The following is a 27833-nucleotide window of genomic DNA, read 5'->3' on the forward strand; positions in this document are numbered from 1 at the left end:
CACTGCGCAAAGCCCCTTCCAGAACTCAGAACTCTCGCGATAGGCGAGACTGGGCTCCCCGGAAGTGATTCTCCGGAAGCAGCGTGGTTGCTTCCCTGCCCTGGCCAGGCTGAGCCCGCTGAACCGCTGACAAGATGCAGTCAGATGATGTGAGTCCTCTTGCGCTGCCACTCGGGTTTTATGAAGTGTGTGTCGCTCGCTTTAGGAGACTCAGAAGCCAGCTACTCAGCTAGCCCATTAGCGTCGGGTGGCTCCGGAAGCGAGGCTTCCAGAGCCCTGATTTCCGAGCCTGGGGCTCTCACGGGTCTACCCGGGCCCTTCGGGGTTAAGGGGTCAGGACACCGCCACCTCAACCCCCAGGGTCGGTGTATCCAGTCCTTGGTGCCTAGCAAGGAAGGACTTTGCGTATGGTCCCCTGGGGACTCGGGAGGCGGCGGGGGTGGGTGGCGGCCTGGGGGACGGTACGGTGAAGCTTAGACACCAAATTTAAGCATCCTTTTCAACCACGTGCACGGTACTTTTCAGCTTGCTTTTCCTGTGTTAGGTTTGTTTTTTTTTTTACGTTTGCTCCACTCTCTGCCCGCGTCAAAATTTTGGAAGCATCCTAGATTTATTCGTTTAGTTATTTGTATGAGATATACTCAAGCGCCTACAGTGTGCCAAGAGTAATTACTGGAGATTTGGTTGTTATTAAGCCAGGCAAAAGACCTCTATTTTACTGGAGCTCTGGCGGGGGAGACAGTAAGCACGTGAACAAATTAAATACAGTTGAACCGTCTAACACTACTATGAAGGAAACATCGGGGTGATGAAGTAGAGAGTGATGAGGAGAGACCACTTCGGTTAGAGCTGATTAGGGAAGGTTTCTCTGAATAGAAGGTATCTGAGGCGAGATCTAAAAGATGAGAAGGAACCGCCACTGGGGGCTGAGGGAAAAGCAGTCAATCTGGGCAGTAAGAACAGTAAAGTACAAACATCTGGAGGTAAGAGAGAAGGAATGTGGTAAAGGACATTCGTGTGACTGTGTTATAGAAATCAAGGGAAGAAAGGTAGGGAGTGAAGTTGGATATCTTTGCAGGACAAGATCATGTAGAGTCTTGGAGGAGGTGTTTTAAGGCTTTTTTTAAATGAGAAGTGACATCTGACTTACGTTTGTGATAAAGGTCTCTAGTTGTGCGAAAGGCTTTTGAAGGAGGGAAAGAATGAAAGCAAGGAGACTAGAGCATGATGAAAGTAGCTTCAACTAAGGTGGGAGTGGTCATGAAATGGATGAATTAGAGATCTGTTTTATCATTATAACCGGCAAGACTTGGTTATGGATGAAATGAAGAAGGGAAAAATCAAGGGATTTTTGGATTTGAACAAACCGTTCCGTGGTGGTTTTATTTATGGAGGTGGGGAAGACTAGGGAAGGAACCCAGTATTCTTTTGAGAGGTGTGGAATTGAGAGCTCCATTTGGACCTATGAATGTGTTTGATGCCTTTTAGACATTCAAGTGGAGATGTCAAGTAAGCAGCTGCATGTATATACAAATCTGGTGCTCAGAAGAGAAGTCTGACCAGGAGATGACAGTTTGGGAGTCATCAACCTGGAGATGATATTTAAAGCCACAAACCAGAATAAGCTCCTACTTCTCCAGTTTCATTTCCTCTTACCTGTTTCCCGCCATCCCCTGCCAAACACACATCCTGTAAAATTCCAAAAATGTTGTTCCATTCTTTAACGCTTCTTTGTGTTTTTCCCTTTAACTACTTTAGAGCCTTTCCCAATTCCTCAAGGCAGCTCACTCAAAGGCTCTCATGCTGTTACACACCTCTACTGTGGCATTTAGATTGCTGCTTTGTGATGCTTTGTTTACAACTCTTTCTGTAGCTAGAAAGAAAAAACTTTTTAAGGATTGTACCTTCCTTCATTCAGCATGTGCCTGAGTGCCTCCTGTGTGTCAGGACTTTGAAATGTCAGTGTCTTACATAAGTATTAAGTGTACAATAAATGCTGAATGAATATAGAGCATATGAGTTAGTGGAGGCTAGCAACAGAGGATCTTCCTTGTCAATGAGATAAAATCATGGTATGTGTGGTACGTATATCCAAAAATCTAGTAGTGTGTGACGATGCATAATGAACACATTAAAAAAAAAAGTCACTACTATATATATAATCTCATATCGTTTAAAATATACATGTAGGCATGCTAGTTGGTATAATATACAAATTAAAATACTACGAAATTGTATCTCTGGGCAGTAAGGTTATGGTTATCGCTAATTTGTATTTACTTTTCCTACAAGAATCTGTTATTTGTGTAAAAAAAACAAATAAATCAGACTATTTTACAAAGCATTTCTTTGTCCTCTCATTCTTCAAAGATTGTTTCCTCAGGAAAGCAGGGTGCTGCCCTAGCGCATTGTTCTCTTGGATTAATATGGCATCTGTTAGGTAAGAGCAATTGAAATGGGTTCCTACTTTGTCTTGCAGGTTATCTGGGATACACTAGGAAACAAGCAATTTTGTTCCTTCAAAATAAGGTGAGTCTAGATTTTCAACTTGGATATAGATTCCATCAGTTGCCCTCTTGGCACCCCATCTTATAATCTTTGCTCTTTTCCTCTCATTCTAGAACCAAGACTCAGAGTTTTTGCAGAAATGAATACAGCCTGACTGGACTGTGTAATCGGTCGTCCTGTCCCCTGGCAAACAGTCAGTATGCCACTATCAAAGAAGAGAAAGGTAACTCCTCGGTTTTAACTTCCAAGAGAAGTACTCAACAGCTTTTAAAAGGATATTCTTTAGTCTCTCCGTAAATAATAATAAAACTATTTATCCTGCAGGACAGTGCTACTTGTATATGAAGGTTATAGAACGAGCAGCTTTCCCTAGGCGTCTCTGGGAACGGGTAAGACTTAGGACATAAAATCATGACGACCATTGATCAAGAGCAAAAAGGCCACATGCTTTTCTCACTTCCTTGACCACATCTACCTTAAATTCTTGGAGCCATCCTTATTAGGCCCCATAAGTGTTGTTAACAGTGAAGACTTAATATTACCCTTGCCCTTCAAGCTTCCTTTCTGTTTACCAGGTCCGGCTTCATAAAAACTATGAGAAAGCACTGGAGCAAATAGATGAAAATCTGATTTACTGGCCCCGTTTCATTCGACACAAATGTAAGCAGAGATTCACCAAGATCACCCAGTACCTAATTCGAATTCGAAAACTTACACTAAAGCGACAGTAAGTACTGATCGTTCATTTATTTGTTTTTAAATTACCTTTCCATGCATCTTATTATGAAGCTGAGATATTGTGAAACCTCTAATAATGTTTTCTGTTAAGTTCAACTTTGGGTAATTTTTTATGACATGCTAAGCAGCAGCAGCTTTACCACAGATTAAAGTTGTGCCCTTTAATTTTGCAGGATTTTAAAAACAGTAGAGTACAACTTGATTATCAGCTTCAGAAAATTGTCTTTATAACCCTGAGGGAATCCTAAAATTAGGGAGTTGAAAATGATCTAAAAAATGTGAAATGGAGTGTAAGAACTTTATTCTGGGTTCACTGAAAACTTATTTTTTAAAGTGATATGAGATCCACAGAATTAATTGCATGCCGTCTTTAAGGAGTGATAGGCCCTAATTCATTGTGACCTGCAGAGAAAGCTAGAGATGTCAGTCTTCTGTAGAAAATTATTTTTTCTTAGCTTGCAGAAGCATTAATCTTTAGCATTGTAAACACCCTCAGAAGTTTCAGGATGCCTAAAGAAACAAAAACAGCCACGTATATGAACAATGTCAAATATATGTAAAAATGCCTGACTTTTTATAGCATTAACTATCTAGAAAATTTTATGTAACTTGCTATATTTAGCTGAGCCCTACAAAATCAATTACAATCCTTTTTTTTCTTCTTTTTTTTAAAGGAACGTATAGAACATGTACTTGGGGTCTCTGATCATGTGTTTTATTTCCCATAGGAGGAAACTTGTTCCTTTGAGTAAGAAGGTGGAACGGAGGGAAAAAAGAAGAGAGGTAACTTATTCTGATAATCGTAGGTTCTGTATTTTCATTGAGGGTAGGGCTGTGTAGTCAGGGCTCATGAGAACGATTCAGTCACTGCTGTCTGTGAACTGTTCAGGCCCTAGATTATGGACAACAGTATTAGTTGCATACGCTATCTGATATTCCATATCTGAAGATTATGACTTTCAGGGCAGGTTAAAATGTGGGTACTTTGGGGGTGTGTGTAACGGAGAACAGAAAAAATACCTTAAATAGAGATCCACAACTCCTTGTCTGAAATTCTTGAGGTCAGATTTAGAATTCTGGTATGTTGCCAATCTTATGTTTTACATATTACCCTCAGCCGGTTTTGAGCATTCTCATTAAACACACTAGTAGTTGTGCAGTGAAATATAACAGTGTTTCACTAGATGAATCCACACTAGATGGAATTTAAAAAATGTTTTTTTAAGGAGCCTCATGTCGGTTCAGGTCATATTAGGCATCTAACTGGGTTTTGGGGGTTCTGAAATTGCTGGTAGGGATTAATTGGGATTATTTGTTTCTTTGAAGTAAACGTGTCAGCTTTGTTACTGAAGTAGTGAACAGTGATGGTAATATTTTGCTGTCCATGGATAATCTAGTCAGGAAATCCCAGCCTTTGTCACAGAGAGCAGTCTGCCACTCCACCTCATGAGACCTCACTCAGGCTGAGTATTCTTATGCTTTTAAGACCCAGGAATTAGCTTTTCCTGACAAGTTCACATTTTCAGTCATTCTAGCTATTTGCTTTGCTTACCATCCTTCCACCAACAGACATTTACCTCATCATTTGTCATATCCTATCAAGGAATAGCTTTAATAATCTTGATGCTTTTGTTTCCATTAATCACAGAGTTCTGTATCTCAAACCTGTTATATCATTGGTCTCCAAACTTATTTTTTTGGTGCCGAAACCCGGGATTGAATCTCCAAACTTTTTTGATCCCTCACCCCATCAATAAAATTTTTGAACATATGCTCCCCAATATATTACTTGTAAATGTTATGATACATGTATATTTGCACTAATAGGTGTATTATAAGTAAAAGTTTGTGATGTAGTGAAGTGAAGGTTTGGTTCTCAGCAGTGTAAATTTGCCTTTAAGGGCTGTCATAAGTGATAGAGAGCTCAGAGACAGAGAGAAAGGAGGGCATTTTTGAGTGCCTACATTTAGTACTTGCTGTTCATTTTTCATTCTCCACCACCAATTATGCAGACATTTTTGTTTAAATCTGGCTAGTGAGTTTTCATCCTCCCTGAGTCAAAACAGGCATTCTTGCAAATCTTTCAGAAGAAATTAAAATTTTCTATTTTTACCAAATAAGTTTGAAGCCCTCTGAAATAGATTTGGAAGATTTTTAAATGGGTTAGAAAATTCCGTTTCCAAATTTTTTAAGTGTGTGATTGCAGTTTTTATAGAAGACACGTTTTCAGCAGTGTCACATATAGATGTAATCACTTTTTTAAATGTTCTAGCCCCAGAACAAGTTTTTTTTGGAAAAACAATTCTTTCAAACTCACTGTTAAAATATTGCCTTTCCTTTGAAAGAACAGAGTGAGTGTATTTATTTTTTAAAACTTCTGCTACAGGGGCTTCCCTGGTGGCGCAGTGGTTAAGAATCCGCCTGCCAATGCAGGGGACACGGGTTCGAGCCCTGGTCCGGGAAGATCCCACATGCGGCAGAGCAACTAAGCCCGTGCGCCACAACTACTGAGCCTGTGCTCTAGAGCCTGCGAGCCACAACTACTAAGCCTGTGCACCACAACTACTGAAGCCCGTGTGCCTAGAGCTGGTGCTCTGCAACAAGAGAAGCCACTGCAATGAGAAGCCCGCGCACTGCAATGAAGAGTAGCCCCCGCTCACCACAACTAGAGAAAGCCTGCGTGCAGCAACGAAGACCCAACGCAGCCAAAAATAAATAAATTAAATAAATTAAAAAAAAAAAACAGAAAAACTTTTGCTACATTACATACTGCTGACAGCCATCTGTCATCTTAGAAAAGGTTGACAAATCTGGAACATTTTTCTTTTTGTGAAAAATGCATGGTTCTTTAAGTTCTACAACTCTTTTTAAAGTACTAAACCATTAAATAACCAGCATACATCTTTAAAACTACTCCCTATCTTATTGCAAAGTACTCAATATCATCTATGAATCCACTTAACCAAGCAAATAGCTATAGGCTGCAATAATCTGAATAAAGGAGTGAGACCACCACTTTCAAACTCTTTGTGCAGTATTTTTTCCCTTGGCATATCTTGCTCACTGTAATGTGACACACAACTATTTCCTTCATGGACAGAGTCAAGGCAGCTATGTCAGTATGCATAAAAATGTGTAATAGTTAATATCTTAAAGAAAAAAATATACAAAAAAGTTGTGAATATTTGCTTGCTACATCGCAGTGGATCACCCCTGAGGTGTAAGCACCTGCTTTAGAGAAAAACGTAGATCACAGGAACCTTCTAACTGCTCTGTGTGCTCCCAGTCTCCCTGCATTGTAATTGATCCTGTGCATTGTTCACCCTAACATAGCTTCAGTGTGTGACACTAACTTTCTCTATGATTTTTACTCCAAATTAATGCACAGTCTTTGGCAAGAAAGGTAGATTGAGGTTACATTTTTATGTTTTGTTTGTGTAAAGGTTGATACCATGTATCATTTCCTACAAAAGACCACTGAAGAGATTTTTTGATCTACTTTCTATCTATCACATGGAATCTAACATGGTTTTAGAAAACGTAAATGGGTGAAGGTCTCTGTTTCCTTTTCGCAGCTTTTATGGAGTCTGCTTCAGGACTTCTAATTTTCTGAGACACTTAAATGTATGTAGACCTACTTGCTTTGTGTATCTGTCAAAGGCTTTGTAGAATGTAATTTAGAAATCTATTCGTAAGGGACCTCCCTGGTGGCGCAGTGGTTAAGACTCCCATGTTCCCAATGCAGGGGGCCCAGGTTCAATCCCTGGTCCAGGAACTAGATCCCACATGCATGCCACAACTATGGAGCCCACGAGCCGCAACTAAGACCCAGTGCAACCGAATAAATAAATTTAAAAAAAATTAAAATAAATGATCAAACTATTTAAAAAAATCTATTCATAAAACCATAGGAATTCTTAAAAAGATACATATATATCTGGTTGGACAGGCAGAAGTTCCTATTACAGTAAGAGGGAAAAGGGGATTACATGTTTCACATAAAAACTTGATTTCTCCGACTTCTACAGGCTGAAAAATGAGTCTAATGAAGTAAATGGGTTTGCTCTTTTTCTCTTATAGGAAAAGGCATTAATAGCTGCTCAGCTGGACAACGCCATCGAAAAGGAATTGCTGGAGAGACTGAAACAAGATACGGTGAGAAAGCTAGGAACTCTGGGGTACAGATTTTATTTTTTAGGTGGTAATATGCTAGGAAATGTAGGAATAGTGGGAAATGTGTTTTATTTTTAAAGATGCTAGAAAGATCTTCACCTTGACTTTATTACTGGAATAAAATAAATATCATATAGGCCCTGGCTTCCTCATTTTAGTTCCTTGATCAAGCACATAAAATACTTTAGTTACCCTTGATACTTCAGTAGAGAGACCTTTCCTTTTTGCCATTATTCCCAACTCCTCCTCCCAAACACAACAATTCCAGATCTCTCTATAAAAGCCACACAGTGTTGGTCCTCCTGCCTAGTCATCCTAGTCTTTTAAGGTTCTTTAAAATGAATTTTTATTGTCTTTTGAAAAATTAATGTCATTTACAGAAACAACATGAATAAAATTTACTTTTTCCTTACTATTTCCGCTTTATCAGCAAAATTACATTTGTTCCAATCCATGGGTTTTATAGACTATTAAGTTTTAAGTGATCTGGTATCCATCCTTCATGGAAGGTGCCTGTTTGGTATTGATCGCTGATTATTTAAATGTCAAATATGGGTTTTTGAAAGACACTGCTGGCTCTAGGCCTGAAAATAACATAGTAAGTAATATTACTAATTATCCTTGTTTAATCACTGAGGAAAATAATACACTTGTTGGACAGTGGACTTCAAGCATAAGATCCAAATGTGGTTAAAGCTGACCCACTTTATGTTCTTTAGTATGGCGACATCTACAACTTCCCCATCCATGCCTTCGACAAGGCCCTGGAACAGCAGGAGACAGACAGTGACTCTTCAGTTGCTGAGGAAAAAGATGATGAAGAAGATGAAGAAGTAAGCTTTGTGTTTTTGCTTTGTCAAGCAGTAATCTATGGGATGAGATCTATTTTTATGTAATTGAGACAGAATATCATTTTCATTTCCCTAACCCAAAATAGATATTTGATTATTTTTTCCTATCATTTTTGATTAATTTGGTTCAGTAGTGGCTGCTTTGTTCTCCAGGTTCAGCCAACAAACTATTTATGCATTGACAATTTGATCTTATTTATTAGCATTCTAAAATTTTTCCTGCAAGATGACAAATGAAGGGTCCTTATTAGCTGAGGGAATATAACATTAAGGAACCTACTGAAATTTACAAAGGGCTTAATTTTACTGTTAATATAGGAGAAGTACTTAAATGATAGTATTTTTAGGTACAGGGCAAATTTAACAAGTAGATTCACAATAGACTCACACAGGTACACAGGTGTAACTTTTCCTAGTAGTAAACTATTTTTTAATATTTGAACTTAATAGTTTTCATTGAATGTGCAAAGAATTGTTTGTTCTTGTACTGTATATTGACTTTAACCATTTAAAATTAGGATGTTTTATCTCTAATGATTTAAATCAGGCCTGAGAATTGATATCCCTAAAGTGTTTTAAATTCAGAAGTATGAAACTTGGAAATAAGTTGATTTTGGTTGCCTAGTAAGTAGACTCTCATTCTGTTTATGTTATTGATGCACTTATCAAAGAATAAAACCAGATGTCTAAATTTTTATTATGTATCTTGAACATAACAGTTACATTTTATTTTAGGATGTGGGAAAAAGAGAGTTTGTGGAAGATGATGAAGTTGATGAGAGTGACATAAGTGATTTTGAGGTGAGGTTCATGGGTAAACATCTGTCCTTTGGCTTCAGACAAAAAAAGGAAGGGAAGTTCTGGTCACACAGAGCAGATAAATTCTCTAGTTTTAGTTCTAAATAGGCAGTTTGGGGAATGAATCTAGTGTCTTTCCCATTTTTTTTCCCTCCCCATATTAGGACATGGATAAACTGGACGCCAGCGGTGATGAAGATCAGGATGATAAATCCTCCAGTGAGGAAGAAGAAAAGGCCGTTGACACTAAACACAATGGCAAAGCACCCTTGAAAGGACCTTGGAGGAGGAAAAAAGCATATGTAGAGATAGAGTACGAGCTGGAGACAGAGCCCGAGGCCAAGGCCAAAACCACGTGATTTCCCTTCAGACGTTTATAAACAGGACTGGACATCTTGAACTTCTTCCCTTTTTTTTATCTTAAACACATACACACGGGCTTCCCTGGTGGCGCAGTGGTTGAGAGTCTGCCTGCCAATGCAGGGGACACGGGTTCGAGCCCTGGTCTGGGAAGATCCCACATGCCGCGGAGCAACTAGGCCCGTGAGCCACAACTACTGAGCCTGCGCGTCTGGAGCCTGTGCTCCGCGACAAGAGAGGCCGCAATAGTGAGAGGCCCGCGCACCGCGATGAAGAGTGGCCCCCGCTTGCCGCAACCAGAGAAAGCCCTCGCACAGAGGCGAAGACCCAACACAGCCATAAATAAATAAATAAATAAAAATTAAACTTTAAAAAAAAAAAAAAAAAAAAAAAAAAAACACATACACACTTCTAGGTTTTGCTCTTTATCTTGTTTTTAACACAATATTTGTGTTTTTAATATTTATGCTACTTCTGTGGGGCAAAAAATCTGGGAGGGAGTGGAGAAAAGCCTAAATTGTGAACAGAGTATTTTTATAGCATTGTTACATGTGCTGAAGTAACAGCTTGAGCCCAAGAAACGTAACAGATGAGTTTGTGGGTGTAAATATTTCTAAATTTTAAATGCTACCCACCCGTTTCCTTGGTATCCTCCCCCTGCATTCCTCCCCCTCCCCCCTTTATTTAGAAATGTCCAGACTTCAATTTTTTCATGTTCTCTTTTCCCTACTTCTATGGGAGTAAAAAGGAAAGAAGGAAAAAGAAGATCTAAGTTATAATGTTTAATATAAATATACCTTTTTCCTGAAATAATTCCATTTAAAACAACTGGAACAGAAAGAAAATCTTGTCCTCTTCAGGAAAGTAATACAAGTCTTAAGTTGCATTGTAGGGAGCGCCTTCAGAAACCTGCTGCACTCTTCGGATATAGTTCCCCACCTTATTGTCTTCACAGCTTTGGGGGATTTTAGCCAGGAGACCCTGAAACATCAAACCAAACAGTCTTTGTTTTTTTTTTTTTTGTTTGTTTGTTTGATATGTGTTTTCCTTCTACCTTGGTTGTTCTTTCTTGGTACCATACTCAAAGAAGGGAAGGACGGATGACACTAGGGCACAGTTCACAGAACAGGTGTAACTTTAGAAACGGAAATGTCCTACTGGAGCACAAAGAAGCAGCTTACTACCAGTCAGGGTGAATCAGATTAAATCTAGGGCTTGAAAAGTGGCCAAGATTAAAAAGCCAAGATGAAATAATTTGAATAAACCATGCTACCCCTAAATATTTTTAGGATATGAATTTCTTTTCATGCTGCCTTATAACTTTCAATTGAAGATTTCTAAATGGGGTAAGAAATGAGACAATAATTTATAAATTATGTATACGTGGACACACAGCTATTATATGCTATGGCTTTGAGAAGTTAACTTCTGCGGAATATGAGACCAAAGGAAGAATTCCCACGTGGATAAATAAGCATGTGGAAAACACAGTTGCCTCTGAAAAAGTGGAAACATTTCTGGTAACTGAATTACTTATTCTACCTAAATTATTACTCCTTGGTGGTTTATAGCCCATTATTTCAACCTTTTTATTTTTTCACTCAGACCACTAGAACAGAACTTAAATTTTACAAATTCTTGATCATGATCCTTTTGCCCATTCTCTGTCCTGGCTCCAGAAATATCCACTGATCCTCTTGCCTTTCGGTCTAAACAGTTCTGAATAGCTTTAAAGGAAGAATAAGGTATTAATCAAACTCCATTGAAGGCTAGAAGGCTCAGAGGTAGAAACGCGAACCCCCCATGTTCACTTACAGACGTGGTCAGGCACGTAAATGTAAATTAGAATCACAGGAATTACCTGAGGATGAAGAAGCCTATCTGAAACCAAGTCGCAGACTGTCCCTTACCTTCACCTGTCCTTGAGAGCAGCGGTCCAGGAGAATCAGGCAGTCTGTGGCCTCTTCTAACAAGGCGCTCTTAACAGATTCGGGTGTGAGGCTTGAATCCGTTGCTACGTCACATATCAGTTTCAAGAGAGCCTTCAGTAAGACCACAAGTCTACAGGGAACTCTGGAATCAAGAAGAAAAATGATATTCAGACTCCGAATCAGGTTATTAAAACTGAAAGAGACTTCAAAGGCCATCCAGTAGAAAACCCTCATTTCATAAATGAAGGAACTGAAGTCAAAATTTAAGACCACAAGCTGGAAGCAGAACTACAGACCAGACTCCAGATTTCTGAACTTTAAGGCCCTTGTTTTTTTCTACAGCACGCTGCCCATACACACTGACATTCTGGCCTGCCCAGGGATACCTAGTTTCCTTCCAGAAGCATGGTCCTACCGTAAGGAAACAGCCCCTCCTGGAAAGGGAGAACTGGGACCTTCCTTACCAGGGGCCTATACTTTTGACCAGAGAACAGGAAATGGCCCATAGTTCTTTAGCTTTGATGCGGTCTTAGGCCTGGAGATTAAAAATACAGTGAGGGAAATAAGCTTGGCTTTTGAGACTTGTCAGTTTGAGTTTTCTGTCACTATATTTCTAGATCCTAGACTACCACCAGTTAGGCCCAGTCTATTTACTTCTACTTAGTGTTTCTAAAAGTTTTTATGATAATGATTACACAAAATTGTAAATGCACTTAATGCCACTGAATTGTACACTTTAAAATGGTAAATTTTATGTATTTTTTAACCACAATAAAAAGCCTTAAGGAAGCTGAAAAATAATTCAACTTGTAGTGTGAAAATATAAGTAAACTATGTTTGCGGGCAGAAATGTGACTGGGAGAAGAAAAGTTTGCATCCCTCATCTTGATCTAAAAAACCAAGTGGTTTCCTGTAACTTGTGTGCTGCTCAGCCCTCCACCTGTCATCACTCAACACACAACTTGCTGTTTCCCACTCCCCAGGCCCCGCCCCCTCCATAATTGACATTCATTTTCTGACCTCTACATTTGCTTGCTGACCTCTTCTACTTGGACAGTATTAGTCTGATTCAATTTCATTCATGCATCTATTCCAGTCACTTTAAAAATCTGTGTACTTAATACCAGGTTGTGAGTAAGTTCTGGAGTTCTCAGTGTGCTAAAGGGGTCAGTCCTCCATCCTCCTGGAGCTTCTCGTTCAGCAGAGGAGAAAGACAGTCAGCAAATAAATGCAACCTCGTTACAAATGTGACTGGGGGGTACATTATGAGGAGATGAGAGAATACGGCTCAGAACAGAGACACACACATGTTGCTGAGGCACTGGACTCTCACTGAATTAAACATTGTTATTTCATGCAAGAGAGCCTTCTGCAGACCCAACATGTTTGGGTTCCAGCTTGCTGTTCGGGACACCTACCTCGAGCCAGAGTTGGAATGCTAAGCAAATATATCCCAGATCAGTATTCTGATCACTGCAGATGTTCAGTGATGTGCTATGAGTGCTCCATTCTCAATCAGATTTAAGAAACATTAGGGTGAACAAAGTTAAGTACGTCTACTGTAGCACTGCTAAATGGCCTTTAAAATTCTAATATGCATTATAAATCCAGAGAAATGTACACCTGAAGGAACTGACTGTATCTTTTCAGTGCCACTTTCACAGTTCAAAATCCAATTGGTATGGAAAAACAGGAGGTATTCAAATATATGGCACGTCCTTAATACTTTGTACTGAATGTACATCTGGGCAAGTTCTGAAGGGAGTATTGGCTGAGTTTTGCCCCTCTTAGCACACCTGTCTGTTGGCTGTCATACCTGGGCCAAGTATACTGCATGAGAAGTTTTAGGGCTTCCAATATCTTCAATCTAGCCTCCTCCTCGGGTCCATCATAAACCTCCAGATAACCAATGATGACTCGCTCCAGCCTCTTCAAGTGCCGGACAGTTAAGATCCCCAACCTAAAAATGACAGAGAAAATGTGACTCCAAAGAGTGAAGTTGAGGAGTATGGCCACGCCCAGCTGCCCTGGGACTCACCTCTTCACAAAAGCCGGTAGGTTTCTTGCGTAAGTCCTGCGTAGGAGAAGGCGGTGCTCGGGCTCCATGTGCGTCAGGATCAGCTGCAGGACCTCGTCACAGTGTGTGCTGGGTCGGGCTGCATCTCCCTTCCAGTGCAGGGCTTTCTCCAGGACGGGGAATAAATCCAGCAGACACAGGAGCACAGCCTAGGAGGAAGTAGTAGAAAGGACCTGTAGTAAACTAATTTGTATTCACAACACTCAGATTTTTCTAGCAACTTCCACTAATCTACCATCCTTGGGGTCCATGTCATAGAACTCTAAAACAGTCTAGTAATAAGTTTAATGTATATTACTTTACATTTTCAAACTTTTTTTACATTCTTTTATCTCCATCGGACCGTCTCAAGTTAATACCTTCTCCTCAGGATGATTCTTCGCTAATCTATAAAATTGGAAGAATAGCAGAGTTAAGACTTTAATCCAAAACTTAGGAGTCTAAGTCTACTGTCAGTCAATTCCTGAGTCTAAGTGATATTCACAAGTATTTACAATAAAACCACTCCCAAACAGAATCTCAGATGATCCTATTTGTATCCACTTTGACAGCCCTATCTGAAATTTCAGTGTCTAGGCACTCCCTTTTAGCTATCCCGGGATCTTTGTTTTTTCTTTTACATCTTTTTTCCTCTTTCCTTTATTTATTTATTTTTTTTAAATCACCGGCTCAAGAGCCCTAACACCTTTCTGGCTGTTAGCACAGCCTGCGTTCTCAAAACCAAAAATAGTATTTAAAAAAGAAAGGTGACAGGCTGAGGTGGGAGGAGGGAGACTAGGCATAAAATAAGAAACAAGGTAATTCCGACTTCTAATATTATATAACTTGTTTCTTCTGTCTTCAGAATGTTCTCTGCACACCCCCCATAGCTGAAACTTTTTTTTTAAACATCTTTACTGCAGTATAATTGCTTTATATTGTTGTGTTACTTGCTGCTGTATAATAAAGTGAATCAGCTATACATATACATATATCCCCATATCTCCTCCCTCTTGCATCTCCCTCCCACCCTCCCTATCCCACCCCTCTAGGTGGTCACAAAGCACCGAGCTGATCTCCCTGTGCTATGTGGCTGCTTCCCACTAGCTTTCTATTTTACATTTGATAGTGTATATATGTCCATGCCACTCTCTCACTTCATCCCAGCTTACCCTTCCCCCTCCCCGTGTCCTCAAGTCCATTCTCTACGTCTGCGTCTTTATTGCTGTCCTGTCCCTAGATTCTTCAGAACCTTTTTTTTTTTTTTAGATTCCATATATATGTGTTAGCATATGGTATTTGTTTCACTCTTTCTGACTTACTTCACTCTGTATGACAGACTCTAGGTCCATCCACCTCACTACAAATAACTCAATTTAGTTTCTTTTTATGGCTGAGTAATATTCCATTGTATATATATGCCACATCTTCTTTATCCATTCATCTGTCGATGGACACTTAGGTTGCTTCCATGCCCTTGCTATTGTAAATAGAGCTGCAATGAACATTATGGTACATGACTCTTTTTGAATTATGGTTTTCTCAGGGTATATGCCCTGTAGTGGGATTGCTGGGTCGTATGGTAGTTCTATTTTTAGTTTTTTAAGGAACCTCCACACTGTTCTCCACAGTGGCTGTATCAATTTACATTCCCACCAACAGTGCAAGAGGGTTCCCTTTTCTCCACACCCTCTCCAGCATTTATTGTTTGTAGATTTTTTGACAATTGCCATTCTGACTGGTGTGAGGTGATATCTCATTGTAGTTTTGATTTGCATTTCTCTAACGATTAGCGATGTTGAGTATCCTTTCATGTGTTTGTTGGCAATCTGTATATCTTCTTTGGAGAAATGTCTGTTTAGGTCTTCTGCCCATTTTGGATTGGGTTGTTTGTTTTTTGCATATTGAGCTGCATGAGCTGCTTGTATATTTTGGAGATAAATCCTTTGTCAGGTGCTTCATTTGCAAATATTTTTTCCCATCCTGAGGGTTGTCTTTTCGTCTTCTTTATGGTTTCCTTTGCTGTGCAAAAGCTTTTAAGTTTCATTAGGTCCCATTTGTTTATTTTTGTTTTTATTTCCATTTCTCTAGGAGTTGGGTCAAAAAGGATCTTGCTGTGATTTATGTCATATAGAGTGTTCTACCTATGGTTTCCTCTAAGAGTTTTATAGTGTCTGGCCTTACCTTTAGGTCCTTCATCCATTTTGAGTTTATTTTTGTGTATGGTGTTAGGGAGTGTCCTAATTTCATTCTTTTACATGTAGCTATCCAGTTTTCCCAGCACCACTTATTGAAGAGGCTGTCTTTTCTCCATTGTATATTCTTGCTTCCTTTATCAAACATAAGGTGACCATATGTGTGTGGGTTTATCTCTGGGCTTTCTATCCTGTTCCATTGATCTAGATTTCTGTTTTTGTGCCAGTACCGTACTGTCTTGATTACTGCAGCTTTGTAGTATAGTCTGAAGTCCGGGAGGCTGATTCCTCCAGCTCCGTTTTTCTTTCTCAAGATTGCTTTGGCTATTCGGGGTCTTTTGTGTTTCCATACAAATTGTGAAATTTTTTGTTCTAGTTCTGTGAAAAATGCCATTAATAGTTTAATAGGGATTGCATTGAATCTGTAGATTGCTTTGGGTAGTATAGTCATTTTCACAATGCTGATTCTTCCAATTCAAGAACATGGTATATCTCTCCATCTGTTTGTATCATCTTTAATTTCTTTCATCAGTGTCTTATAGTTTTCTGCATACAGGTATTTTGTCTCCTTAGGTAGGTTTATTCCTAGGTATTTTATTCTTTTTGTTGCAATGGTAAATGGGAGCGTTTCCTTAATTTCTCTTTCAAATTTTTCATCATTAGTGTATAGGAATGCAAGAGATTTCTGTGCATTGATTTTGTATCCTGCTACTTTACCAAATTCATTATTAGCTCTAGTAGTTTTCTGGTAGCTTCTTTAGGATCCTGTGTGTATAGTATCATGTCATCTGCAAACAGTGACAGTTTTACTTCTTTTCCGATTTGGATTCCTTTTATTTCTTTTTCTTCTCTGATTGCTGTGGTTAAAACTTCCAAAACTATGTTGAATAATAGTGGTGAGAGTGGATAACCTTGTCTTGTTCCTGATCTTAGAGGAAACGGTTTCAGTTTTTCACCATTGAGAACGATGTTGGCTGTGAGTTTGTCATATATGGCCTTTATTATGTTGAGGTAAGTTCCCTCTATGCCTACTTTCTGGAGGGTTATCATAAATGGGAGATGAATTTTGTTGAAAGCTTTGTCTGCATCTATTGAGATGATATGGTTTTTCTCCTTCAGTTTGTCAATATGATTTATCACATTGATTGATTTGCATGTACTGACGAATCCTTGCATTCCTGGGATAAACCCCACTTGATCATGGTGTATGATCCTTTTAATGTGCTGTTGGATTCTGTTTGCTCGTATTTTGTTGAGGTTTTCTGCATCTATGTTCATCAGTGATATTGGCCTGTAGTTTTCTTTATTTGTGACATCTTTGTCTGGTTTTGGTATCAGGATGATGGTGGCCTTGTAGAATGAGTTTGGGAGTGTTCCTCCCTCTGCTAAATTTTGGAAGAGTTTGAGAAGGGTAAGTGTTAGCTCGTCTCTAAATGTTTGATAGAATTCGCCTGTGAAGCCATCTGGCCCTGGGCTTTTGTTTGTTGGAAGATTTTTAATCACAGTCTCAATTCCAGTGCTTGTGATTGGTCTGTTTATATTTTCTGTTTCTTCCTGGTTCAGTCTCAGAAGGTTGCACTTTTCTAAGAATTTGTCCATTTCTTCCAGGTTGTCCATTTTATTGGCATATAGTTGCTTGTAGTAAATCTCATGATCCTTTGTATTTCTGCAGTGTCAGTTGTCACTTCTCCTTTTTCATTTCTAATTCTATTGATTTGAGTCTTCTCCCTTTTTTTCTTGATGAGTCTGGCTAATGGTTTATCAATTTTGTTTATCTTCTCAAAGAACCAGCTTTTAGTTTTATTGATCTTTGCTATCATTTCCTGCATTTCTTTTTCATTTATTTCTGATCTGATCTTTATGGTTTCTTTCCTTCTGCTAACTTTGGGGGTTTTTTTCTTCTTCTTTCTCTAATTGCTTTAGGTGTAAGGTTAGGTTGTTTGAGATTTTTCTTGTTTCTTGAGGTAGGACTGTATTGCTATAAACTTCCCTCCTCGAACTGCTTTTGCTGCATCCCATGGGTTCTGAGTTGTCGTGTTTTCATTGTCATTTGTTCCTAGGTATTTTTTGGTTTCTCTTTGATTTCTTCAGTAATCTCTTGGTTATTTAGTAATGTATTGTTTAGCTTCCATGTGTCTGTATTTTTTACAGATTTTTTCCTGTAATTGATATCTAGTCTCATAGCGTTGTGGTCAGAAAAGATACTTGATACGATTTCAATTTTCTTAAATTTACCAAGGCTTGATTTCTGACCCAAGATATGATCTATCCTGGAGAATGTTCCATGAGCACCTGAGAAGAAAATGTATTCTGTTGTTTTTGGATGGAATGTCCTATAAATATCAATTAAGTCCATCTTGCTTAATGTATCATTTAAAGCTTGTGTTTCCTTATTTATTTTCACTTTGGATGATCTGTCCATTGGTGAAAGTGGGATGTTAAAGTCCCCTACTATTATTGTGTTACTGTCGATTTCCCCTTTTATGGCTGTTAGCATTTGCCTTGTGTATCGAGGTGCTCCTATGTTGGGTGCATAAATATTTACAATTGTTATATCTTCTTCTTGGGTTGATCCCCTGATCATTATGTAGTGTCCTTCTTTGTCTCTTGTAATAGTCTTTATTTTAAAGTCTATTTTGTCTGATATGAGAATTGCTACTCCAGCTTTCTTTTGATTTCCATTTGCATGGAATATCTTTTTCCATTCCCTCACTTTCAGTCTGTATGTGTCCCTAGGTCTGAAGTGGGTCTCTTGTAGATAGCATATATATGGGTCTTGTTTTTGTATCCATTCAGCCAGTCTATGTCTTTTGGTTGGAGCATTTAATCCATATACATTTAAGGTAGTTATCAATATGTATGTTCCTATTACCATTTTCTTAATTGTTTTGGGTTTGTTATTGTAGGTCTTTTCCTTCTCTTGTGTTTCCTGCCTAGAGAAGTTCCTTTAGCATTTGTTGTAAAGCTGGTTTGGTGGTGCTGAATTCTCTTAGCTTTTGCTTGTCTGTAAAAGTTTTAATTTCTCCATTGAACCTGAATGAGATCCTTGCTGGGTAATCTTGGTTGTAGGTTTTTCCCTTTCATCACTTTAAATATGTCCTGCCACTCCCTTCTGGCTTGCAGTTTCTGCTGAAAGATCAGCTGTTAACCTTATGGGGATTCCCTTTTATGTTATTTTTTTTCCCTTGCTGCTTTTAATATTTTTTCTTTGTATTTAATTTTTGATAGTTTGATTAATATGTGTCTTGGCGTGTTTCTCCTTGGATTTATCCTGTATGGGACTCTCTGCGCTTCCTGGACTTGACTATTTCCTTCCCCATATTAGGGAAGTTTTCAACTATAGTCTCTTCAAATACTTTCTCAGTCCCCTTTTTTCTCTCTTCTTCTTCTGGGACCCTTATAATTCGAATGTTGGTGCATTTAATGTTGTCCCAGAAGTCTCTGTGGTTGTCCTCAATTCTTTTCATTCTTTTTTCTTTATTCTGCTTTGCAGTAGTTATTTCCACTATTTTATCTTCCAGGTCACTTATCCATTCTTCTGCCTCAGTTATTCTGCTATTGATTCCTTCTAGAGAATTTTTCATTTCATTTGTTGTGTTGTTCATCATTGTTTGTTTGCTCTTTAGTTCTTCTAGGTCCTTGTTAAATGTTTCTTGTATTTTCTCCATTCTATTTCCAAGATTTTGGATCATCTTTACTATCATTACTCTGAATTCTTTTTCAGGTAGACTGCGTATTTTGTCTTCATTTGTTTGGTCTGGTGGGTTTTTACCTTGCTCCTTCATCTGCTGTGTATTTCTCTGTCTTCTCATTTTGCTTAACTTACTGTGTTTGGGGTCTCCTTTTCGCAGGCTGCAGGTTCATAGTTCCTGTTGTTTTTTGTGTCTGCCCCCAGTGGCTAAGGTTGGTTCAGTGGGTTGTGTAGGCTTTCTGGTGGAGAGGACTGGTGCCTGTGTTCTGGTCGATGAGGCTGGATCTTGTCTTTCTGGTGGGCAGGACCGCATCCAGTGGTGTGTTTTGAAGTGGCTGTGAACTTAGTATGATTTTAGGCAGCCTCTCTAATGGGTGGGGTTGTATTCCTGTCTTGCTAGTTGTTTGGCATGGGGTGTCCAGCAGTGTAGCTTGCTGGTTGTTGAATGGAGCTTGGTCTTAGCGTTGAGACGGAGATCTCTGGGAGAGCTCTCCCCGACTGATATTACATGGGGCCAGGAGGTCTCTGGTGGTCCAATGTCCTAAACTTGCCTGTCCCACCTCAGAGGCACAGGCCTGACACCCGGCCGGAGCACCAAGACCCTGTCAGCCACATGGCTCAGAAGAAAAGGTAGAAAAAAAAATAAAGAAAGAAGGAAAAATAAAGTAAAATAAAATAAAGTTATTAAAATAAAAAAAATTTTTTAATTGTTAAAAATAAAAAAAAGAAAGAAAGAAGAGAGCAACCAAACCAAAAAACAAATCCACCAATGATAACAAGCATTAAAAACTATATAAAAAAAAAAGAGAAGAAAAAACAGACAGACAGAACCCTAGGATAAATGGTAAAAGCAACGCTATACAGACAAAATCACACAGAGAAGCATACACATACACACTCAGAAAAAGAGAAAAAGGAAAAAAGTATATATTTTTTAAAAAAAGGAAGAGAGCAACCAAATCAATAAACAAATCTACCAATGATAATAAACTCTAAACAGTAAACTAAGATAAACATAAAACCAGAGACAAATTAGATGCAGAAAGCAAACCCCAAGTCTACAGTTGCTCCCAAAGTCCACCACCTCAATTTTGGGATGATTTGTTGTCTATTCAGGTATTCCACAGATGCAGGGTACTTCGAGTTGATTGTGGAGATTTAATCCACTGCTCCTGAGGCTGCTGGGAGAGATTTCCCTTTCTCTTCTTTGTTCGCACAGCTCCCGGGGTTCAGCTTTGGATTTGGCCCTGCCTCTGCATGTAGGTCGCCTGAGGGCGTCTGTTCTTCCCTCAGACGGGATGGGATTAAAGGAGTATCTTATTCGGGGGCTCTGGCTCACTCAGGCCGGGGGGAGGGAGGGGTACGGATGCGGGGCGAACCTGTGGCAGCAGAGGCCAGCATGAGGTTGCACTAGCCTGGGGCTCGCTGTGTGTTCTCCCAGGGAAGTTGTCCCTGGATCACAGGACCCTGGCAGTGGCGGGCTGCACAGGATCCCAGGAGGTGAGGTGTGGAGAGTGACCTGTGCTTGCACACAGGCTTCTTGGTGGCGGCAGCAGCAGCGTTAGCATCTCATGCCGTGTCTGGGGTCTGTGCTGATAGCCGTGGCTCGCACCCGTCTCTGGAGCTCGTTTAGGTGGTGCTCTGAATCCCTTCTCCTCGCGCACCCGGAAACAATGGTCTCTTGCCTCTTAGCCAGGTCCAGACTTTTTCCCGGACTCCCTCCCAGCTAGCTGTGGCGCACTAGGCCCCTTCAGGCTGTGTTCACGCAGCCAACCCCAGTCCTCTCCCTGGGATCCGACCGAAGGCCGAGCCTCAGCTCCCAGTCCCTGCCCGCCCCAGCTGGTGAGCAGACAAGCCTCTCGGGCTGGTGAGTGCTGGTCGGCACTGATCCTCTGTGCGGGAATCTCTCCGCTTTGCCCTCCGCATCCCTGTGGCTGCGCTCTCCTCCGTGGCTCCGAAGCTTCCCTCCCACCACCCGCAGTCTCCACCACGAAGGGGCTTCCTAGTGTGTGGAAACCTTTCCTCCTTCACAGCTCCCTCCCACTGGTGCAGGTCCCGTCCCTATTCTTTTGTCTCTTGTTTTTCTTTTCTCTTTTGCCCTACCCAGGTACGTGGGGAGTTTCTTGCCTTTTGGGAGGTCTGAGGTCTTCTGCCAGCGTTCAGTAGGTGTTCTGTAGGAGTTGTTCCACATGTAGATGTATTTCTGATGTATTTGTGGGGAGGAAGGTGATCTCCACATCTTACTCTTCCGCCAGCTTGAAGGTCTCTTCACAGCAGAAGCTGTGCACCGCAGCCTGCCCAGGACCCTATCGTTTACGTCTGTCCTGGTGTGATTCCAAACACCATGCCTGAAACTCTTATTCATCCTTTATAAACAAATATCACCTCCTTACCCGATCCTCTTAAAACCACCCAATACCACCAAACCTCGTTAGCTGCCTACTGTTCAACACCCACTGCACTTTACAGAAAACTTTTAATAGATTTATTACTCTGTATTGTATTTACATATACAGTACATATATTTGCATAAATGTCTCTCCAAAGGATTTCTTAAAGTCAGAAACCCTGTCCGACTCATTCATTCTTGGAACCTACAATGGTTACTGGCACACAGTAGGTACTCAATGTCTACTGGATGAAAGAATAAACGACACAAAAAACCCAACATACAAGGCATTCCCAGAGTGTGTGTTGATATAAAAGCAGCCCAGAAGGAAGGACACTTAAATTAATAAAAATGGAACTTTTTTGGGAGTTCCTGGTCAGCCCAGTGGTTAGGACTAGGCGCTTCCACTGCAGGGGGCTCGGGTTCAATCCCTGGTTGGGGAACTAATATCCTGAAAGCTGTGTGGCCAAAAAGAGAAAAAAAAGAAAAAGGAAAGAAAAATAAAGAACCCATCTCTCTTTTGCTCATAAATAGGTGAGACTAAAAAAAAGTTAAAAATAAAAAATAGAACTTTTTCAGACATAAAGCTGCCCCCAAGTGACATATAATTGACCCAGATGAAGACAAAACACTGGCTTTTCTGTGGAGACTCAGGAATGTGGATGCCTCTTGGGACTGAGACATTTTCACTAGTCATTTGCTACCCCCATATTTTCAACTTGTCAATGGCTCTCAGTTATCATCTTCACCTTCCAAGAAGAGAAAAATGTGTACCAACTATTCTTATTCACATAGTGCCACCTTCTACTCAAATTTGAGAGCTCAGACTCAGAGTTATGAACAAATCTTACCATTACCTGAATGAGGTGGTGCTCCCGTGTGTACAGGTGGTTGAAAAGGGCATGGTATAGGACTTGGGCCCTGTTGTACTGCAGCAAATCAGCAGCTGGCTGCAATCAAACAAATTACCCAATTAAAAGCTTCCCAAGGTTGGCAAAATGTTGATAATTTTTGAGATTGAACATGGTACATGGGATTCATTATACCACTCTCTCTACTTCTGTGTATATTTTAAAAGATCCATAATACACAGTTTTAAAAAAAAAAGCAGTTTCCTTGAGTAATAGCTTGCACATTTGGGTATAATCCCTTTCAGCTCCTGAATTTTTTGTTCCTTGAAAGTCAGTTGTTAATGACGCAAAGTCTGGTTCTTCAGTTTGACGATGGTCTATGTTTCTTATATACATCACCTATGAGATACAACCTACTAGGTTGGCAGAGGAAAATACAGAGAGAAAAATATAAATTAGTGAATTGAGAGTCACATGACAGCATTAAATGAAAGCCAGTTAATAAAAGATATAAACATAGGCAACAGTAGAGCAGTGACGACATGAACGAGGAATGGCCATGATGACTCAGCCTGCGCCATCAGTACAGAAGACAGAGAACGGAGGCCACTTACCACATTTAGCACAACGTGATGGAGGCAGTGGACACCCAGGATTCTGTTCTCGGTTTGATAGTCATCTGAGATGAGCAATGATGGGGGAAGTACCCTTTCCAGATGTTGGCTCAGCCAGGGTCGAGTGACCTTTTGCAGAGTCCATGAGAAAACATGTTTGGTGGCTGGGTTATTCTTCCAGGAGTCCCTAAATGGAAATGTGAAACCACATTAAGTGACATGGTGTCCAGTTCAAGCTAAATGTATTTTCTTGTACTTGAAAAAAAATACATCCCACATAAGATAACTCTTGATGATAACAACATACATTTTTAAGATTTAGATCAAAATAACTTACAGAACTTACACTAAATACATTTATCACCCAGGGCTCTGGGTCTAAAGAATATCTGATGAAAAGTAGCCAGTTATAACCACAGCTATGTAAAGAATCTGTGGTGATGGTGGTGGTTACAGTGAGAAAGTGTTGAGAAGGGAGAGAGGAGGAAAGGAAATGTCTTCAGTATCACTATTATTATTATTATTACCACATGGGAGCAAATGAATCAATATTCAAACAGCAATTTATAGCTTATGAAGTGAGTTTACACACATTACTCAACCAATCTTCAAATATGGTGTAACAGGTAGTGTTATCTTTATATTGTAAATAATGAAACTGGTCCTATTCAGAAGCAATAAAAAGAAGCACCAGACGTCCTCAAAACTAAGGCTTTTACCTCCACGTTCCTGGTAAAAAAACAGTTATGTACTCACTTTTTTCTCATCGCTCCAGGGTCACAAACACAAATGTACAAAGTAGCAAGTGGAAACTCACAGAAAATACTTTAGCTAACAGCAATCTAAAGGACTTTTATTTTTTCATCCCAAACATGCTTCCATATCTAATAACTAGCGATGAGTTCCAAGATCCCTAAGTTTAAATTCAAACCGTAAGTTTAAATCTTCTCAAAGTTTAAATCTCCGAATCCCCAACCCCACCTAACTGAAGAAAGTTAAGTCTAAATAAATGGGACAGAACTTCCAATTTCACGGCAGTTGTCAGGACTGGAAAAAGCACTAGAAAATCAAGTCTGAAGACCTGGGTTCTAATGTCGAACTTGCCACTACCGAGTTAATGTCATCACAATCACAACCGTTCTGGGCTTACAACACCTTTATGTCGTTGATGCAGAAACAAGACTCCTTTGAGCTCTAACGTTCTAAAACATTAGGCTGAAGCTTAAGTCGGTGGCCCTTACGGCAGGAGTACTCACTTATTCAAATCGGGTTTGAGAAGCCCCATGACCGCAGTAAATCTCCCTTTCTCATCTTCATTTTCTCCATGGAGGAATCCAGCCACAGAACCACACTCGGTAACCTGAAGCAGTAAGGCGAGCACCTGTCCAGCGACGCCCTGAGATTTTGGGCTGGTCCACGGTTGCTCCAAGTTGTGTGTGACGGCAAAAATATAGACGGGTCCTGCCAAGTGACGGAGGCCTGCCTTCCACGCAGGGCAAACCAAGGAATTCTTAGCGGTCTCAACTTTCCTCAACAGCTTAAGGAAGAGTAACCCAACTGCTGCCGCTTTCTCGGCCACTTCGGAGTGACGATCACTTCCCCCTTCCGGCCCCTCGGGAGGAGCTGCATACTTCTCCAGGGCTTTTGCCACCTGCCCCAGCATCTCGGGCATTCCACGGAGCGAGGTGTCACTCCCCTCAAATAACTGATCACATTCTTTGGCTTCTAGCAGAGCACTGAGGTCCCGAAGAGCTGCATTTCTGGCCTTGCCCCGTCGGGATTCCTGGCCGGCAAACTGGTGCAAGATGTGGGAGAAGGCCTGTCCGAGGGCGGAGGAAGGCCACCGTCCAGGAAAGGAAGAGCCCTCCCGGGGTGGGGATTCCCGAGAGCCGTGCGGCTCCATGCCTCAGACCGAGGACGAGGATGGAGGCGGGAGGGGATCCGCTAAAGAGGGAAGGAAAGATAACTCCGGGGCTGGGACTCTCTCAAAGAACAGAACTAAAATCAAATAAAACGGCGAGACGTCTTGGAGGACCGAGGGAGAGTCTAGCCCGCAGAAGAGTAAAGGTATAAAGGAAAAGATGCGGGAAAGGGGGTTCTCTGGGAGTAACAGAATCTCAGATTCCCAACAGTGGAGGGGAGAAATTACTCTTGCCTCTCTGAAGACTCAAACAAACAAACAAACAAAAAATCCCAAGGAGCCTAAGAAATAAATCTCTAAGGCGTGACACTAACACGGCCGCCGTTACCTGCAGCCTTTCCCGCACGCCTGCGCCTAACAGTATCCGACTTAGCAAACGTTGTTACCGCAAAGCACAAGGCTAGCTTCCGCCATTACCGCGGCTACGCTCCGTCATTTCACGACATACTACCGTAAAGCAATAGCGACCCGGGTTCAAGAGAGGGTGGAGCTATGGAGAGTATATTTGCATGGATAATAGCCGCATCGCTATTTTGTTTCTGTTTTCACTTACTGAGGTAGAAACAAAAGAAACATCAGGCAATATCGGTGATCGTGATAAAATATACAGGATTTTTTATATCAAGTCTAAGTAAATATGCACTACATCTGTCACCTTTACTGTAAAGTTAGTGGATCGTACCCGGGGCTCCTTAGCCGACGAGTCAGGTTGATCCTTTTGTAGTTCATAAGCGTGATGATTGGGTGTTCATGCGCTTGTGTGACATGTGCCTCCTTCCAACCTTGTTACGATTCTGGCACATTACCCGTCTGACGTGAACTATGAAGGATCTTTTTAATTTTGCGATGATATAAGGATCGTTTGGTTGCTGATAGTAGTTATTTTTTTGTGTTTAGTACGTGGTTGCAAAGCATGCTTGTCGAGTTCTGCGTTGGCTTTGGTTTTTATTCTACAGCTAGTTGTTCAACGTTGATTGCTGTGGGCTTTCAAAAAGAAAAAAGCTTAAGTCGCTGGGAAGCGAGGAGTTTAAAAATTGCGACGACGGGGGTTCAGCTAGAAACGCTGCTAGTCGGGGTGCGGCTTAGGTTCGCCCGCAGGTGTGGACGTGTGGTGCTCCCCGCGTGTGTCCCGGCGGCTCTCGGGGCGGGGTCGGCACTTCTAAGTGGTTAGGGGAGGGGGGAGCGGGAGGAGCTAAGGGCCCCGTGCGAGTCGTTGTCTCGGCTGGTCTCTTGCTGCGGGTTCTCTGACGGTGTAGCTGAGGACTTTACACCTTGGGTTCCCCGTGGGCCGGTCACCGTCCCCGGCCTTCCCTGGGTGTTTGCCGGTGACTTCTCATAACTTCCGTTGTGTGGTAGGTGCCCGGGGAATCACACTGTATTTGCGCCAAGGCGTGGGCGGGAGCGCTGAGAAACGGGCGGCGGACACGGGGAGGAGGTGGAGAGCAGGTCTTGTCGCTTCTCGGGGAGGCATCCGCGGCATGCGGCCCCCGGCCGAGGCTCAAACCCACGCTGCCCGGGCGGCCGGCTTAGTTTCCGCCCCCCGTCCCGCAGGTTGCTTCTGGGCTTTAGAATTCTTCTGGTCTCCGACCCCCAAGGCGTCTAGAGCATGACCTGCGGGGTTTTCGGATCTTGGGGCGGAGGGGCCGCGCCGGGGGGGGGGGTGTCTAGAGTAGGCTCTGGTCCCCAGGGGGCTATTGGAGTGAAGGGAGACTTAAGGGCTTTCGTCCCGCCTTCGAGACGGCACCGCTTACAGATACTCTATCTGCGGGTCTTGACTGCAAGTGCTTCCTTGCTACCCGCCCCTCGCCCGTTGTGTGACCTTGATGGAAAGTTCGGCACCCTCTCCGTGCCTGAATTTTTTTTTAAAGGTAAAATGTGGGTAGTAAGAGTCCCTACTACTTAGAATTGTTAAAGTTAAATATACTTAAACGGCTTAGAGCAATTTTTGGTCCGTGGTAAATTTTATACAGGTGTTAGTTCTTATTGTTAAACCACAGCTTCTGTATTAACTTACATTTTATCTTTTCAGGGGAATTTTATGGTTAGGACCCTTCCTCTCTATGTCTTTCCCTTGGTCTTCCGTTCTCCGACCAGCTGGTGGCACTCATGATTTTCTAAGCAATTTCAAACATTGATTAAAAACTCCTCCCAAGGGGATTCTCCCATATCAAGATTTCCCAGATATTCACCCCTATGGGAGCAAGATGGCAATCCACAGACATTTACTGTATCCCTCCTGTGTGGGACACTGTCTTCCCTGTTCCACGTGCCCTTTGTGCTAAGTGGATCCAAGATCTCACTCCCTTAGGAAAGTACTTGTATTGCAAGCGTTCACCCCCTCTACACTCTGAGTTTCCTGAGGCCAGACACCATGCCTTGCTCTGCAGTGCCTGGCACAATTTAGTTATGCAGTAGATGTTTGTTGAACCCATATGTCCATCCACAGAGGACTGGCTGAATAAAGCACGGTACAGCCACACAATGCAGTTCTGTGCCGCCGAACAAAGGAATGAAGACCATCTCTGTGGAGGCCATGGAACGCTAGGATATATTGTTTAAGTGAAAAAAGCAAGGCTGAGACCATGTATATGTTGCTTCTCTCCTAAGAAAGGTGTGGTGCATTTGCTCACATTTTAAAGAAGCAGCAATGGCCGACTAAATTACAAACTAATAAAAAAAAGGGTTATATGTAAGAAAAGAACAAGGTGAAAAAAATGGGTGTGGAAGCTAGCCTTCTTTCCATATACTCTGTCTTAT

The 27833-nt window shown here is 41.2% G+C and overlaps 2 protein-coding genes and 1 non-coding gene across 3 annotated transcripts; 2 read left to right on the forward strand and 1 right to left on the reverse strand.

Annotated features, from left to right (window-relative positions):
- Positions 1 to 63: 63 nt before the first annotated feature.
- On the forward strand, positions 64 to 12160 carry MAK16 (MAK16 homolog). Its single transcript, XM_059909360.1, has 10 exons — positions 64 to 149; positions 2480 to 2529; positions 2622 to 2731; positions 2833 to 2897; positions 3084 to 3235; positions 3975 to 4029; positions 7327 to 7401; positions 8139 to 8252; positions 9006 to 9071; positions 9233 to 12160. The coding sequence occupies exons 1-10, from the start codon at positions 135 to 137 to the stop codon at positions 9425 to 9427; spliced, it is 897 nt and encodes a 298-aa protein (XP_059765343.1). The 5' UTR covers positions 64 to 134; the 3' UTR covers positions 9428 to 12160.
- On the reverse strand, positions 10198 to 25454 carry TTI2 (TELO2 interacting protein 2). The gene is made up of 7 exons (XM_059909359.1): positions 24412 to 25454; positions 23156 to 23342; positions 22548 to 22640; positions 13398 to 13585; positions 13176 to 13319; positions 11339 to 11501; positions 10198 to 10409 (listed from the first exon to the last, which is right to left on the reverse strand). Exons 1-7 carry the CDS (start codon positions 25056 to 25058, stop codon positions 10305 to 10307), a joined length of 1527 nt encoding a protein of 508 aa, XP_059765342.1. The 5' UTR covers positions 25059 to 25454; the 3' UTR covers positions 10198 to 10304.
- Positions 25455 to 25788: 334 nt separating this feature from the next.
- LOC132356780 (small nucleolar RNA U13) lies at positions 25789 to 25892 on the forward strand. Its single transcript, XR_009500057.1, has one exon. It is a non-coding gene; the product is annotated as a small nucleolar RNA U13 (small nucleolar RNA).
- Positions 25893 to 27833: the final 1941 nt, after the last annotated feature.

This window comes from Balaenoptera ricei, chromosome 21, assembly GCF_028023285.1.
Source record: "Balaenoptera ricei isolate mBalRic1 chromosome 21, mBalRic1.hap2, whole genome shotgun sequence".
Taxonomy (NCBI): Eukaryota; Metazoa; Chordata; class Mammalia; order Artiodactyla; family Balaenopteridae; genus Balaenoptera; species Balaenoptera ricei.